Raw genomic sequence first — 13,136 nt, 5'->3', positions numbered from 1 at the left:
TTAAGACCCCCTAAGAGTACAAACAATCTGTCAGAAGATATGAAATCTTTGATTCTTCTGTGATAAACCCTAAGTGTTCTTCTTACATCCAATTTATGCAGCCGTTGCTCTTTGTCATTGCTGGGTTTAGGGAAAAATGAGGGCCAAGAAACCGTCTGGTTTAGATAAAACTCAGATGCCATCTTTGGGACAAAAAAAAAAATTTAAAAAGAGGAACCATCCAAAGAACTACTTTGTTTCTGATGGAACTTTATATATGTTCTAAATATCAGAATTGCAGTACTACGGGATATAAAACAAAAAATCAATTGACATTGAAACAGCTATACACATAAACACACCACTTGACAAGCACATGAAAAAAACATTTTTGTTGCATCTCTGTGTGAGTTACATAGATTAAAAGTCTCCCACAAATACTAAAAGCAACTGAAAAATAAAGGAAACAGCTACATGGTTTCTGTCTATGTGATGCCTAGGGAAACTTTAGGTGACTTGGACATTCATCTACCTTTTATGAATTGGCCATCTTTCCCTAATTTGCCAGCAGTACTACTTGCAGAGCACTGACACTTCAGATATCCCTCACTGCAGAGCCTGAGGGGTAGGCTGGATATCCCCAACCTAGCTTTAACCCACAGAGAGTATGGGTAACTGTCTAGCACCATCAGCACACACCTCAGTCTGGGCTAATTTGCTCTGCTTCTTAGGCTGGTTCTGCAGCCTGCGCTGCACAATAAACCTGATCTTGGTACCCAAACTAATTTAAAGCTGCTTCAGACATATCTGCCCTCTTATTTCTGTCAAATTAAACAATATTTCTAGTAATAAGGCTTCTAAATAAGTACAGAAGGTGCCCATTATATTGCCTAGTCATATACTATAATGTGTTCTGATGAAAATAAAACAAGGATTCTAATCAATCCTTCTTATGAAAAGCTCAGCCTTCATCAGTGACAAAAATAAGATTATCAACCCAATATAGGACATTAACAGAGAAAATCTTAAATCCCTTTTGGTGTTTAACACAACCCTAAACTACTGGGAACATAGCTTTCATTCTCCCACATCAAATCATCTTTCACTTCACTACAGCTGAGATTTCTGACAACATGAAATGAAAATAACACCAATAAGTCTTTCTTCTAGTCAAACCCCTAGTTAAAAATTCCTCTGGACATGTCTTCTCTTCACAAACTATCTGTAAATATATCACTGAGCAAAGTTTTGTGAATGGAACCTCCTTATCAGAACAGCAACTCTAAAAACAAAAATATGTATTTACCGTCACTTGTCTTTCAGGGTAGAAGTAATTCTATGGGGTTTTTTTTAATGTACCTTCTACCCACAAGGTCTAATAATATTTCCCATTCAGATTTGATTAAGTAGAGGTACCAATTAAGAACTGACTTGCTATAGACATGATTACTCTAAAAGAATATTTCTCAAAGAAGGCGGCTTAACATTCTTTAGAGAAGCAGCTCTGGATGTAATTAAGCTTGGAAAAATGCCTGCAGGATAATTTTTACTTCCTGGAAAGTAAAATATTTCTTGCTAATGTTGAAATCTTTAAGTCCTCTGAATTACTGGAGACCACAGGCCTTAGAATATAGTCACTTAAACATCAAATAATTTCCCATTCAAGAGTTTTTCTGGTTTATTTTACACTTTTCCTCAGAATACAGTAATAAAAAGGACATTTACAGTTACCCTTACTGAATGTATACCCATCCAACACATGAGGAAAACTCCACAAATTTACTCTAAAACCTCTTTCTAGGATCAAGGCCATAAAACATAAATTGTAATGTATAATAGGTTAACATTTCTTGAGAATTAGTAAGACTGAGTAGCTAAAGGAGGCAGAAGTACATTGAAGTCAGTAGCAAAAAAGGAATTCGAATGCAAATTTTATTAGCGCTTTGATGTATATTCTAAAAATAAATAGGTTAAACTGTATTTCTTTATTTTGAAGTGTAAATATTAGAGGTGAAGAATACATCAATAAAATGTGTGCCTTGAAACTCTTCTTATTTAATATTTTTATTTTCATCAGTTTAGTATTCTGAGACTACATTCCCAAAACACCTTTCTCCTCAGTGTGCAGCTATATAGTGAATATTTGACTTCACCTATCCTCTCTCCCTGAGCAGCCTGGCCTCATTTCTGGTCTGATCTTTTCCTGCAATAGAATCAAAGCTCTTGAAACCACTTCTCTCTGGCGACTTGGAGTCTCTCTACTGGCAGAAGAAACAGAGTAGAAGAACATTTATGATTATACACTTGGAAGGTGTTATTCACCTGAATTTTCATGATACCAGGTTCTCCAGAATACAATTAGATGAAAAAAAGAATGAGCTTGGAACCTATAGCAAATGCAAACCTGAGGCTTGATCATTTTACTGATGTAGAGCCTCGTTCTATAAAACATCCACTGAAGCCAATGGGATAAGCATGCTAGTAAACATAGTACATATGAGTAAGTGCGAGAAATATAGGTTAAACAAGGACTATATCCTTAAGCAGTTAGTTTCATGTACTCTAAAATCAACTAAACTGATACTAAAGTCAGTGCTTTTCTCTCTTGAAAAAGGCAACTTTCAAGGACAAGTTCAGAAAAAGTCAGTTTCAGAGAATTCAGACTCCATGTATTGTTGTGTCCTATGTGAGAGTTTTATAGATAAACCAGTAGGAGATAACTTGTTACAGTTTTTGATAGTTTTTCATCATGGGTCTCCATCAATATCTACAGTTAGTACATCACATCTTCACACACAGCAATCAGTTCTTTTCTACAACTGTGCTCAAATGTAAATCTGCATATTTCAAAAGCTTTTTCAGTGGATATGGTAACACATTTATTTGCAAAATATGATGACATAAATTAGGTGATTAATGTTGAAAATCATATAAAATTATCCTTTTGCACAAAGTAAACCAATAAATCAGGACAATCATTCATTACCTTGAACATTCTTATTCCTCTCCATAAATGAAGGCAGCAGCAGAATTTCCGTAGAGAGCTCTTCAATTTTTTCCTCCATTAATAAAAAGAGTTTGATAAGTTGAGAAAGACATTTGAGTTGATACAAGGTTAAGCAGAAGTTCCGTCCTTTCCTGTGGTATTCCTGGGAAGCTATTCAAGTAAAATTATAAAATAGTTTTTAATTATAGCCGAAAAAAACTATCCTGCAAAACTGATTATGTAAGACAATATAATATATCAAGTAATTTCATTTTTTTTGTAACGTAATGTATCTCTTTCTCATTATAAAACACTGTTACATTACTTTTTCCTAAGTCTTCAGCATTTTTCAATTATCTGTGAAGTTCCAACTGAATTCCAGGTTTTGTTATTCATTAACTAGGATTTTTTTTCCAAGCACTGTATCTACTCAGAAACGTTCTCACCTGTGTTTTAAAGAAAACCCACTGTGTTGCAAAAGCCTAAAGGAAAAAACCACATCATTACTGTATTTTAATGGTTTGGGACATCACATCACTTGTCACTCTGCAAGTCACCTTGTCTGTTTAACAATCTGCTAGCACAATACAGTTGATGAATATGACATTTGAGTGAAAGAAACATCAATCTAACACTCCACAACTTTAAATACGTGGGGTTTGAAAACAAGTGAGACTGTCAGTGAGCAAATACCAGCAAGTATCATAACTATAAGCATTTGGTATTTAAAAGAAGAAACTGAACCTTTTATTTTGAAAGGTTAACACTTGCACTCATAACATATAATCATGTCACATCACCCAAGGAACTCTGATTTGAGCACAGTCAGACTATAGACGATTATGAGACGCTTCCAATTCAGTATAACCAAACCACATGGGTTTAAGCATTTTAATTTTATAATGTCTTTAAATGTAACAAATTTGCACTTCTATGCAAATTGTGGTGAGCTGATACCATGTTCCTGTGCTGCAAGACGAAAACAAAAAGAAATTGATTGAAATGTACTTTTATGTATCAAATCTTTCTCACCTTTGCAAATTTTAAGTACTTTGTACCTTCCTTTTCCCTCAAAGTTCCTAAATATTTTTTTAGGCATTTACAAATCACTTTTAAATAGACATAGATCTAAGCAGCAGAGCTGAGCTCTGAATACAAATTCCCTAATTTGCTATTCCAGTTTTGCAGCCTTTGAGATTGGACTGCAGGTTTTGCATCCACATCTGAATTTCCTCGAAGTTCCAAACAGATGTATTCCTGTTAGTCTCTTGCATTTCTAAGAATGTAAAAAGAGTTATGCATAATTGCCTCTGTTAGTGTCTTTCCTCTCTGAATAATGAGTAACAAATCTATCACTGGATTTCCAATTTTAAGTCTTAAACCTACAAAAAATCATATTCTGCTATTCAGAGGATTTTACTCCTTACCTGAAAACTAGAGAATATAATCTGAGTTTAACTGACATGAAATGACTGAGTCTGCAGTGTAAGAACCACAAAACACATCATAAAAATGAACAGTTCTATCTCCTATAACTTGAAATCCACATGATGCTTCTGCCCCATCTACTGAGGAACAAAGAAACCTTCCACTTATTTTATTACCTTAAATGATATTGTTCTTATTAGACTGGAAGAAAGTGGACCTAGAAGACAAAGGTATACCACAATAATGCTATTTTTAAAATACATTACCAAACTGAGCAAAAGTAAAAACTTTTACTTTCAATGATCATTCAGAATGTGTTTCAGTTTTGTTATTTCTCAGAAATGGTAACCCATTTATTTAGTGCTTGATGTTCAAGTAGTGTGCACACATGTGAGCATCCAAAGCTTGACTTAAAGGCCTTATATACATCCAGACTATTACGTTTAAAATACTGATGGCAGCATTTAATTTTGAAGACCACTGACCAGGCTGCTTGAACAAGCACATCACAGTCCATTTTTTAGTAGAAAAGAATGAAAAGGCCCTTTTTTTCTGACGTCATTCTGATTGGACAACCACAGAACAGAAACCTTTAAGAACTGTGTAACAGCCAAGACAAAAGCAGCCAATGTGATGACATAGAGAAAATCTCAAAACAGGTTTATAAATCTCATAGAAGATTGCCTTGAAGAGAATGTCTCCATGTGGACAGACGTGAAATAGACATGAGGACTGACTGTAATATATGTTCAACCAAACCTTAGTGACTTCAAGTTGTTTTGAGGAAAATTGGCCATATTCACAGAGTGGAGTATGGTTACTCTGAAAAAGTTACTGAATGGATTGTGACTTAGAGTGTTAGTCAGAAAACTAACATAACTCATTTACCCAGGTGAGACTACAGCAAGAGAAGCACCCCTCTGTAATGAAAATGGTCTGAAATTGTTGTTAGCATCCCATCCAATCCACAGAGGACCATACAGAGGGTGGCTGTATGGTCCTCTGTGAACCATACAGTACATGAAGCTGATCTCAGCCAGCCATGAATCAGTTAAGCAATGGCATTCCACTCTAACTGCAGGATAGAAAGGAACATGAAGGAAGTTACATGATACAAACCAACTTCCTTCTTGAGCCACCTGCAATTTGCTACCATTGTTCTGCTAAATTTGATTTTTTCCGCATGTCTGACTTCAATTCCTGTAGTCCTTATACAAGGAAATACCTGCAGCAGGATCTTTGGATACAGACAAACACTAATGGGACCTCTATAACACTTCCTAGCAACAGGACATGTTGGCTTCCTGCTAAAGCAATACCTAGAGAGAATAATTTCTGAAAAGGGAAAAAAGGGCTGGTACAGAAGCGATAGAGAGGTACAGCCTTTGTCAATATGCCAATGAGCTGATTTTGCAAATATTGCTCTAAAAAGAGTTGAGATCAGGACCTAAACGAACACAGAGAAGTAAGAAAAGGTTCCGAGCTCCTGAATACAGCTTTAGGCTTCCATCTCTGCAGAACAAGAAACACACCAATACTGCTGTACAAAACCAGTGCCTATGCTGATGATTTCTAAACTGCTCTGGGGGCTGAATCTGCCAGCAGAAACATCCTAAGCCAGGAAAATGAATTACCTTTAGCTCCAAAAAAAAGATTCAAACCAAGCACAGTGTCAGGGACCACTGAAGTCTGACTGCTACTTGAGGAACAGGGAGTAAAGCATGATAATACAGCCAGCTGGACAGACTCCTTGCCAGCCAGGGCCCCATCCTGCAGATCCTAAGCAAGGCAGACCCTGAGATGATAGGCTTCAACCAAGAGTCAAGATCATCAGCCGAGTTCATGGTGATGATACAAACGTGAGGTCGAGTCAGGAAGCTTATTCACCATTTTGAGTTTGGATCTGGTCTGGTGAAGGAAACCACAAGTCAGGCAAAGTTCAGTGACCAGTCAGTGCCCATTCAGAGGAATCATGGTGATAAGGCAAGTTCAAGCTCAAGGCAGGAAAATTGAATCAATGGGGTCCACAGCTCTGGGGGAGATGAACATCAGGACACCTGTGATGTAGGTCAGGCAGGGACTGAGGAACCCGGTGCAGCTGAAATAGATCTCTGGAGAAGGCTGCGGTGTGGGTCCCTGAAAAGGCTGGTCAGGGCCTTAAGGCTCACTAGTGCACACAAGGCTTTGTTGCATAGCTCTCAAGGAACTTGAGTTTTCAGATAAAAACCTCAGAAAAACTGGGAAATTGTCTTTCTGCTTCATGGAGGACAGCACAACTATTTTGCTAAGAGGAAAGAAGAGAGTGTACTTGAGGCTTTTGCTATCTAGATTGCAGTTCTCTATCTGGGGACAGGAGGGAGAACAAAAAAATTACTTTTATTAACTTGAACCTGCACTGCATTTATTTGTAGCGAGTAAATAAATCTTGATGGTTCATTGCACAAAACTGGAATGAAGCAAAGGAAGAAGCTCAAAACTTTAATGCAATAAACATCTCTACTTTAGATAATTTGTACTCTTGAGTTCCTACCACATAGAGACAGAGGCGACCTAAAGGATATTTAATTTCTTCAGGCATGCTGATTTACCATCCCAACTATCAAAAAACAGGCAGCAGAAGTCTGTCAACCCAAACAAGGTTACTCTTAGAGAGCTTTTCTTATAGAAGAAGAAGGCCCAAGTAAAACTAACACTCAATGTCTATCAACTTGTGCAAGGTTTGTGTGCTGGTGCCAAGGCAGCTGATGCAGTTATACAATACTGGAGAAACTAGGGGTACTGTTTTCAAGTTTGGCCTTTCATTTTAGCAGAGTGTATTGAAGCTGAAGAAACTTTTCTAAGATCTGAAGGACATGCCACCCTTGTAGAAGGATAAAGCCGTCCATTTTACCAGAGACCAGTTGGCTGGATGTAGCTGGACAGATGGTATCATGGAATTTCACTTCACCAGTGATGGAAGTTGAGAGGTGCTCATATGAATTCTAAGACAGCTAATAAGGTAATTAAAACATTTTTCAAGCAACATAGAGTGAAAGACATTTTATAAAGCACTTGATTATTGTATCTGACCTTCTCCTAAGCACTTAAATTCAGTAGCAAGGCATCTGCCTTTATCTTAGCACTTTTAAAGACTTTCCCTCATCTCTGAAAAGGAGGAAGCATGAAAAATAAGGCTAAGTTAGATCTAGATGACCTGTGTATATCTACTAACTTATGATTTTACAGCAAGTTTCAAAAGTGATATTTTCCTCAAAGCTGTAGCTCTTGAAATCATTAAAAAAAGTGTTCCAACTTCCCTGGTTATAACCTGGAGGCATTTAAAAGTTCAAAGTGCATAAGAAAACATGTATGAATGAGATCCATAAGCTAAATGTAACCTTTGTGGGTTTTTTTTGGGTTTTTTTTTTTTTGGGTTTTTTTTTTTTTTTTTTTTTGTGAATGACACCTCAAATGTTTTAAAGAATTTCAAATTCACAACATCTCAAAAACTGAGTGGCTAATTCTGTTAATTTCAACTCATCCAGGCATGTGACACAGTAAAGTGTGGTGCGGAAATATCTGCATCAGAGGTGAACTGGCTCTAAGTGCTCAAGAATAACTACATTATGATGGTGTTGCTCTCAGATTAATTAGCCTTTACTACTCACCCTACAGAGCCACAAGGCTGAACTGCTTCTGAGACTCATGGTGGAATCCTTGGAAAGCAACCCAATGACTGTTTTCTTCAGTGATTACAGTGGGGATTTCTCCCTCAGCAGGAACCAAGGGCATAAAATCTTCTTAAACAATTATACTATAAAATACCTTCCCAATACATTAAATATAATTTGCCTATCCCCACTTCTAAGGCTTGATTTCATGAAAGCTATATCTACAATAATGTTCTACTAGGGACACAAGAAGGCAATGTCAGGGATTTCATCCAATAAAGCTATATATAAGGAAGAAAATAAAAAGCAAGGAGTATAATATTAAAATTAAAATCTAACTATAACCTGCATACATAATAAATGGAACTACCATTTTGCTAAAATCCAAAAAGAAATAGCCTAATAAAACAACACAAACTCAGCTGCTGACAGTCACTGTATACAGGGGTATTCCAAGAGGTAAATTTTCAAAGCAGTGCACAGGGAGTTACATACATAAATTTTACATACATAAATTCCATTAACAGTAATGTGTTCCTCAGGTCTCAGTGATATTAACTTTTAAGTGACGCTATAACTATTATAACAATCTTGCATTTATGACAGCATTTGTCTGCATACTATCTCCTAAACAGAGCTTGTATATAAGTTGTATTATTCTTTCATTTGCATTTAGTAAAGATATATACCATTTTTATGGACATCTGCTCACAGTTTTCTCAAACTGCATGTTGGTATACAATTTTTAATGCAACTGCTAGGTTTAAATAATTGGTATTGCTGGATATAATCACTAATTTGCTCATACTGTAAAAAGCAACTTAGTATTTCTGCATAGCAGATGTAATACACGGTATTACACAGAACTAAATTATTACAAACAGTGCCAGCAGTTTTCTATACACAGTACTTAAGATAATTATAAAAAATCATCTTCATTACTGCAAGCTAGCATTTTTTTAACAGTTTAATTTGGATATGTTACAAGATACATTCAAGTCACATGGATACAATTACTGCAAACCCAAGAAGCTATAAAATGTTCCTAAACAAATCCCTTTGACCCTGTTAATGTCTGTTTCTTATTAATCTAAGGCTACATTGTTTGTAGCGTGAATTTTTTATGGAATACAAAAAAAAAAGGAAATCCCTTAACAGTTGTTATTGATTCCATCATTTACTCACTCAAAGATAAGTGCCATTTACAAAGCAGAACAGATGCAGATGCTGACAGGAATGTAAACAATTGTTGCATGGCTTACTGCCAGATTCTAAGCCAATACATTAAATTCCAAGTGAAGCACATTTCCCCTATAGATTGCATTTATTGCCACTTCATTTCCTATGTGCTCTCTCTCTCTCTATTGCTGCGCCTGGCACTAAGCTATTTTCAGTTCTTTGGTGACCCCTGAGGCCTAGTCCTACCTCACATAGCCATTAGAGAAGGGAATTGCATGTGTCTGACATGGTCTGAAACCAATTATTTGATATTTTCTTCAGAATGATGCCCAACTCTATTGGGAATGAGCAATCATGAAATAATTTACCTCCTGATTTAATTTTTTTCTGCACAAATTAGTTGTAGCCTGAGCTAGCTATACACAGCTGCTTGTATCTCTGTCTTATCAAGATTCTACTTGAAATGGTGAAAAAGGAAAGGAGAGAGTAGTGTTGAATAGAATAGATTGGGGAATCCTGCTTTAAAAAGGCATTGACAAGTTTATCAGATATACTGATCACATGTGCTCTCTGCTGATTGAAACTGACAGACCAAGAAAGAACTATTAGTGATGTAAACTGTTATCTGAGTGGTTAAGGTTTTTTAAACACCTGTCTTGCTTTGCAGCTCCCTGTTAGTTGCAGTGAAACCCAGGAGTTCCAGGATAATCTGCTAAAGCAGCCTTCACAAAGAAACTACACACTGGCATTTTTTGTCCCCTTAAAAAAAAAAAAAGGTCACAGATCTAAAAATGGTAAACATGTTCTTATTAGACATCACCATTACCTCGTGACTTTTATAAGTGCTTATACTATACGTACATACTGTGCATGTGGCAAAAAGATGCAGTTGAAGGGATCTCAACTTATGTATAAACATGATAAGCATGCATAAATTTGCATATATTTAATTGAGTGTGTGTCACAGAGATATGTCACACCAGCTACTAAACTTCAGTAAAAACTAATTTTTTGAAAGAGATTCACTATATATGAAACTGATTAAAACTGAAATTGATTATTTTTTTTATTTATTTTTAATTATTTAATTGGTTAAAATTTATTAAAATCTGCTCCATAATGTCCTCCCAGTAAAATGAGATCAGTTTTGACCTCAGAGTGAAGGTTGATTCCATGTCAGCTTGCTAGATGTTTGCTGCCAAATGCTGAAGTCCTTTGTCAACATTGCATGGGTAGGTCTGCCAAAATGAAATCTTTAATTGTAAATGATGTTCACTGACCAACTGATGCACAAAAGAATAGACCAGTGCTGGAAACACAAGATGGAGAACAAGAACATCGAATCACACTCTGACATCAAATTTATGCTGTAATCTTAAACAAATGACCTCACAAATCTGATTCCTTGACAGCATACAGCTCCTTTACAACCCTGATGAATAAACCACAGACTCTTTGAAGCACTTTGAGGATGAAGTGCCTTGTAATCATGTTCAATAAAATTACTTTATACACAGATACCTATCTCAGTTTCCTCTGAAACCAGAGACTCAACCTCCTCCTTAATTCTCAAAAGCCTCTAATAAATTACAAGACATTCTGATTATACAACACTGCAATTTCTGGTTGACAGTGACATTTTAAACAATTCAACTATAAACTAATTATTTAGTTTCTGCACTAGAACTAATTAATTTACTGGTCCATTTAAGGAATTTAGCAGCTCATATCCAATAATTTTTTTATAATTATCAAAATACTGAAATAGCAGACATTATTCAAACATCCCTTCAACTAAAATGATTTTAAAACTTCTAGATAGATAATAATTGCAGTTGTTTCTAGCAGTTAAGACTGGGATTTTAGGTGCTATTCTATAATCCATAATTTCTTCTGAAGAAGTAACTATTAACAAAAAGTCTTTTTAGAAAACTGCATGAACTATCCTATACTACTGTATCCCGCAGCCATAGGGAGGAGAGATGATCCAACAGGCAGGAATTGTGCAGCAAGATTGATTTATTTAATTATTTTACAAACTCTTTTATAGACTTTTTTCTTCATAGTCTAATTGGACAAAGGATTAGCCACCCCCTGGGTGGATTGGCTAGAAATCCTAAACATCCATTGTCAAAATATTTTTCTACTGTACCATAAACAAAGCTCTGCAAGGTCGCAGGTGTTCATAGTTTATAGAACGTCTGCTAATCTCTTCGTGAGAGAGAAAAGTATCTCAGGGGCTTAGAAAGCAGCAAGAAAATTCTTGTTAGCAGCAATATTGTATCCAAAATCATATGACAAAATGATGCTCTTAGTAATATTTCTCAGAGATCTGAAACAATATTCTGGCCTTGCCAATGACATAAACTGGTTCCACACGCATTTTTTGATTTTCTTGCCTACACTGTGGGCTGAGGGAGTTATCACATTCTCTGAAGTCTTCACACTCACACACAGAAAACACCAAAGTAAAGTGTTTTAAGAGAGCATAAAACTAAGAAAGCCTGCTGAAAATAACTGAAAATAGCATGTACACTGAAATAGGAGTCCTTGAAGAACTCTAAAAGTTGATCTTCCTCAGTCTTTCCTGGAAGAGAAAAAAGGCACTGCCAGGTCTGTCAAACCTTCTCATGAAGTCTAACTTTGATAGGAGTTGCATGTGTTTCCCTGTAAACCATTTTATAACACCTAGCTGATAAAAGACAATTCTAATGTGTATTTGAAAACACAGTAACTAACATATTTATTTTAATCTGGCTTACATTTCTTTAATGCCTGCAAACGTAAAAATGTCTGCTATCTGAATTTCAATGCTTCTGCATCCACATTCACAGATGAATGGTTGGGTCTCTCACAGCTTGGTTCATTATATCAGAACCACTCTACTCAAATTAGATTGTTAGGAATCTTCAACCAAGTAATTTCTATCAAGTGTTGATCATTCCTTTCTGTAGTGTATGCATGATATTAGATACTATGTACTTTCTTAAAAAATAGATTTAAATGCCTGCGTCACTTCTGCTTCTCTTACTCCTTGGAATTTCCAAGATACAAAAGATCCAGTTCTAGTTTTTCCAAATAAGATAAAAAAACTATAGCTGGAGTCAATACTCTTATTTCTGCTTCCTATGTCTTTGTATTTCAAAATCCTAGTCAGGCAAAGTCACCACAAAGTTCTCATGATTATTTTTCCAAGCAATATAAACATCAAAAATAAATCTAGGCAGATAGAAAAAAGGGCAGACACTGCCATTTAAAAACTTCTAGGAAAATGTTTCAAAATTCCTATTTTTAAACAAATATTTCATAGAAAGACTAATATACAAAAGACAGATTAATCACGTGTCAGCACAGATGCAAGTTTCCACTCACTGAGCTGAGATTACACAATTAAAACACCTCTTAATGGATGAGCTGATAAACCACTATTTATTACTTGTTTTTAAATGATGAAAAGACTCCTGTAACAACTTTCTTCGAATCAATACTGCAGGAGCATATTTTAAAGACATTTTTGAAGTATTCTCTAATCTGCCATAGTTCTACACACTCTTCCTCATGCAGGCCCATATTCTGAAGTAAAAGAGAGACTTTCATCATAATTGTCCCTCAGATTTTGTCACTTTTTGTTATTAAACAGAAAACTACAGTACACAGATGTCAAATTGACTTCTGAACACTCACAAAATATCAGACTACAGAGAAAATCAGTTTTCACCTTTTACACTTCGGAGGCAATTACAATGATTAGAGAGCAAAGTGAGTTAAATGCTCTCTTCATTCTGAGGAAGAAAATGCAGGTATGCTGTGAAAGTACAAAGGACGGTAAGAAGCTGGTGTTCGCTAATTGTGGACATTTTGGAAAAAAAATTACCAAGAATGACACTATAAGCCTTTCAATCTCTGCAGAATTC

General features: G+C 35.8%; 1 protein-coding gene across 5 annotated transcripts in view; it reads right to left on the bottom strand.

The window, feature by feature from the left end:
• Positions 1-13,136, bottom strand: part of KIAA0825 (KIAA0825 ortholog) — a 242,690-nt gene that overhangs the window by 167,052 nt on the left and 62,502 nt on the right. For all 5 annotated transcript variants that reach the window (XM_048292974.1, XM_048292976.1, XM_048292978.1 and 2 more), the window contains one exon: positions 2,966-3,136. In XM_048292974.1, coding sequence (XP_048148931.1) covers positions 2,966-3,136 — 171 coding nt within the window. The remainder of the gene's footprint in view (positions 1-2,965; positions 3,137-13,136) is intronic.

The sequence above is a fragment of the Corvus hawaiiensis genome, chromosome Z (genome assembly GCF_020740725.1).
Source record: "Corvus hawaiiensis isolate bCorHaw1 chromosome Z, bCorHaw1.pri.cur, whole genome shotgun sequence".
Classification (NCBI taxonomy): Eukaryota; Metazoa; Chordata; class Aves; order Passeriformes; family Corvidae; genus Corvus; species Corvus hawaiiensis.
This window is presented reverse-complemented; position numbering and strand designations above follow the sequence as displayed.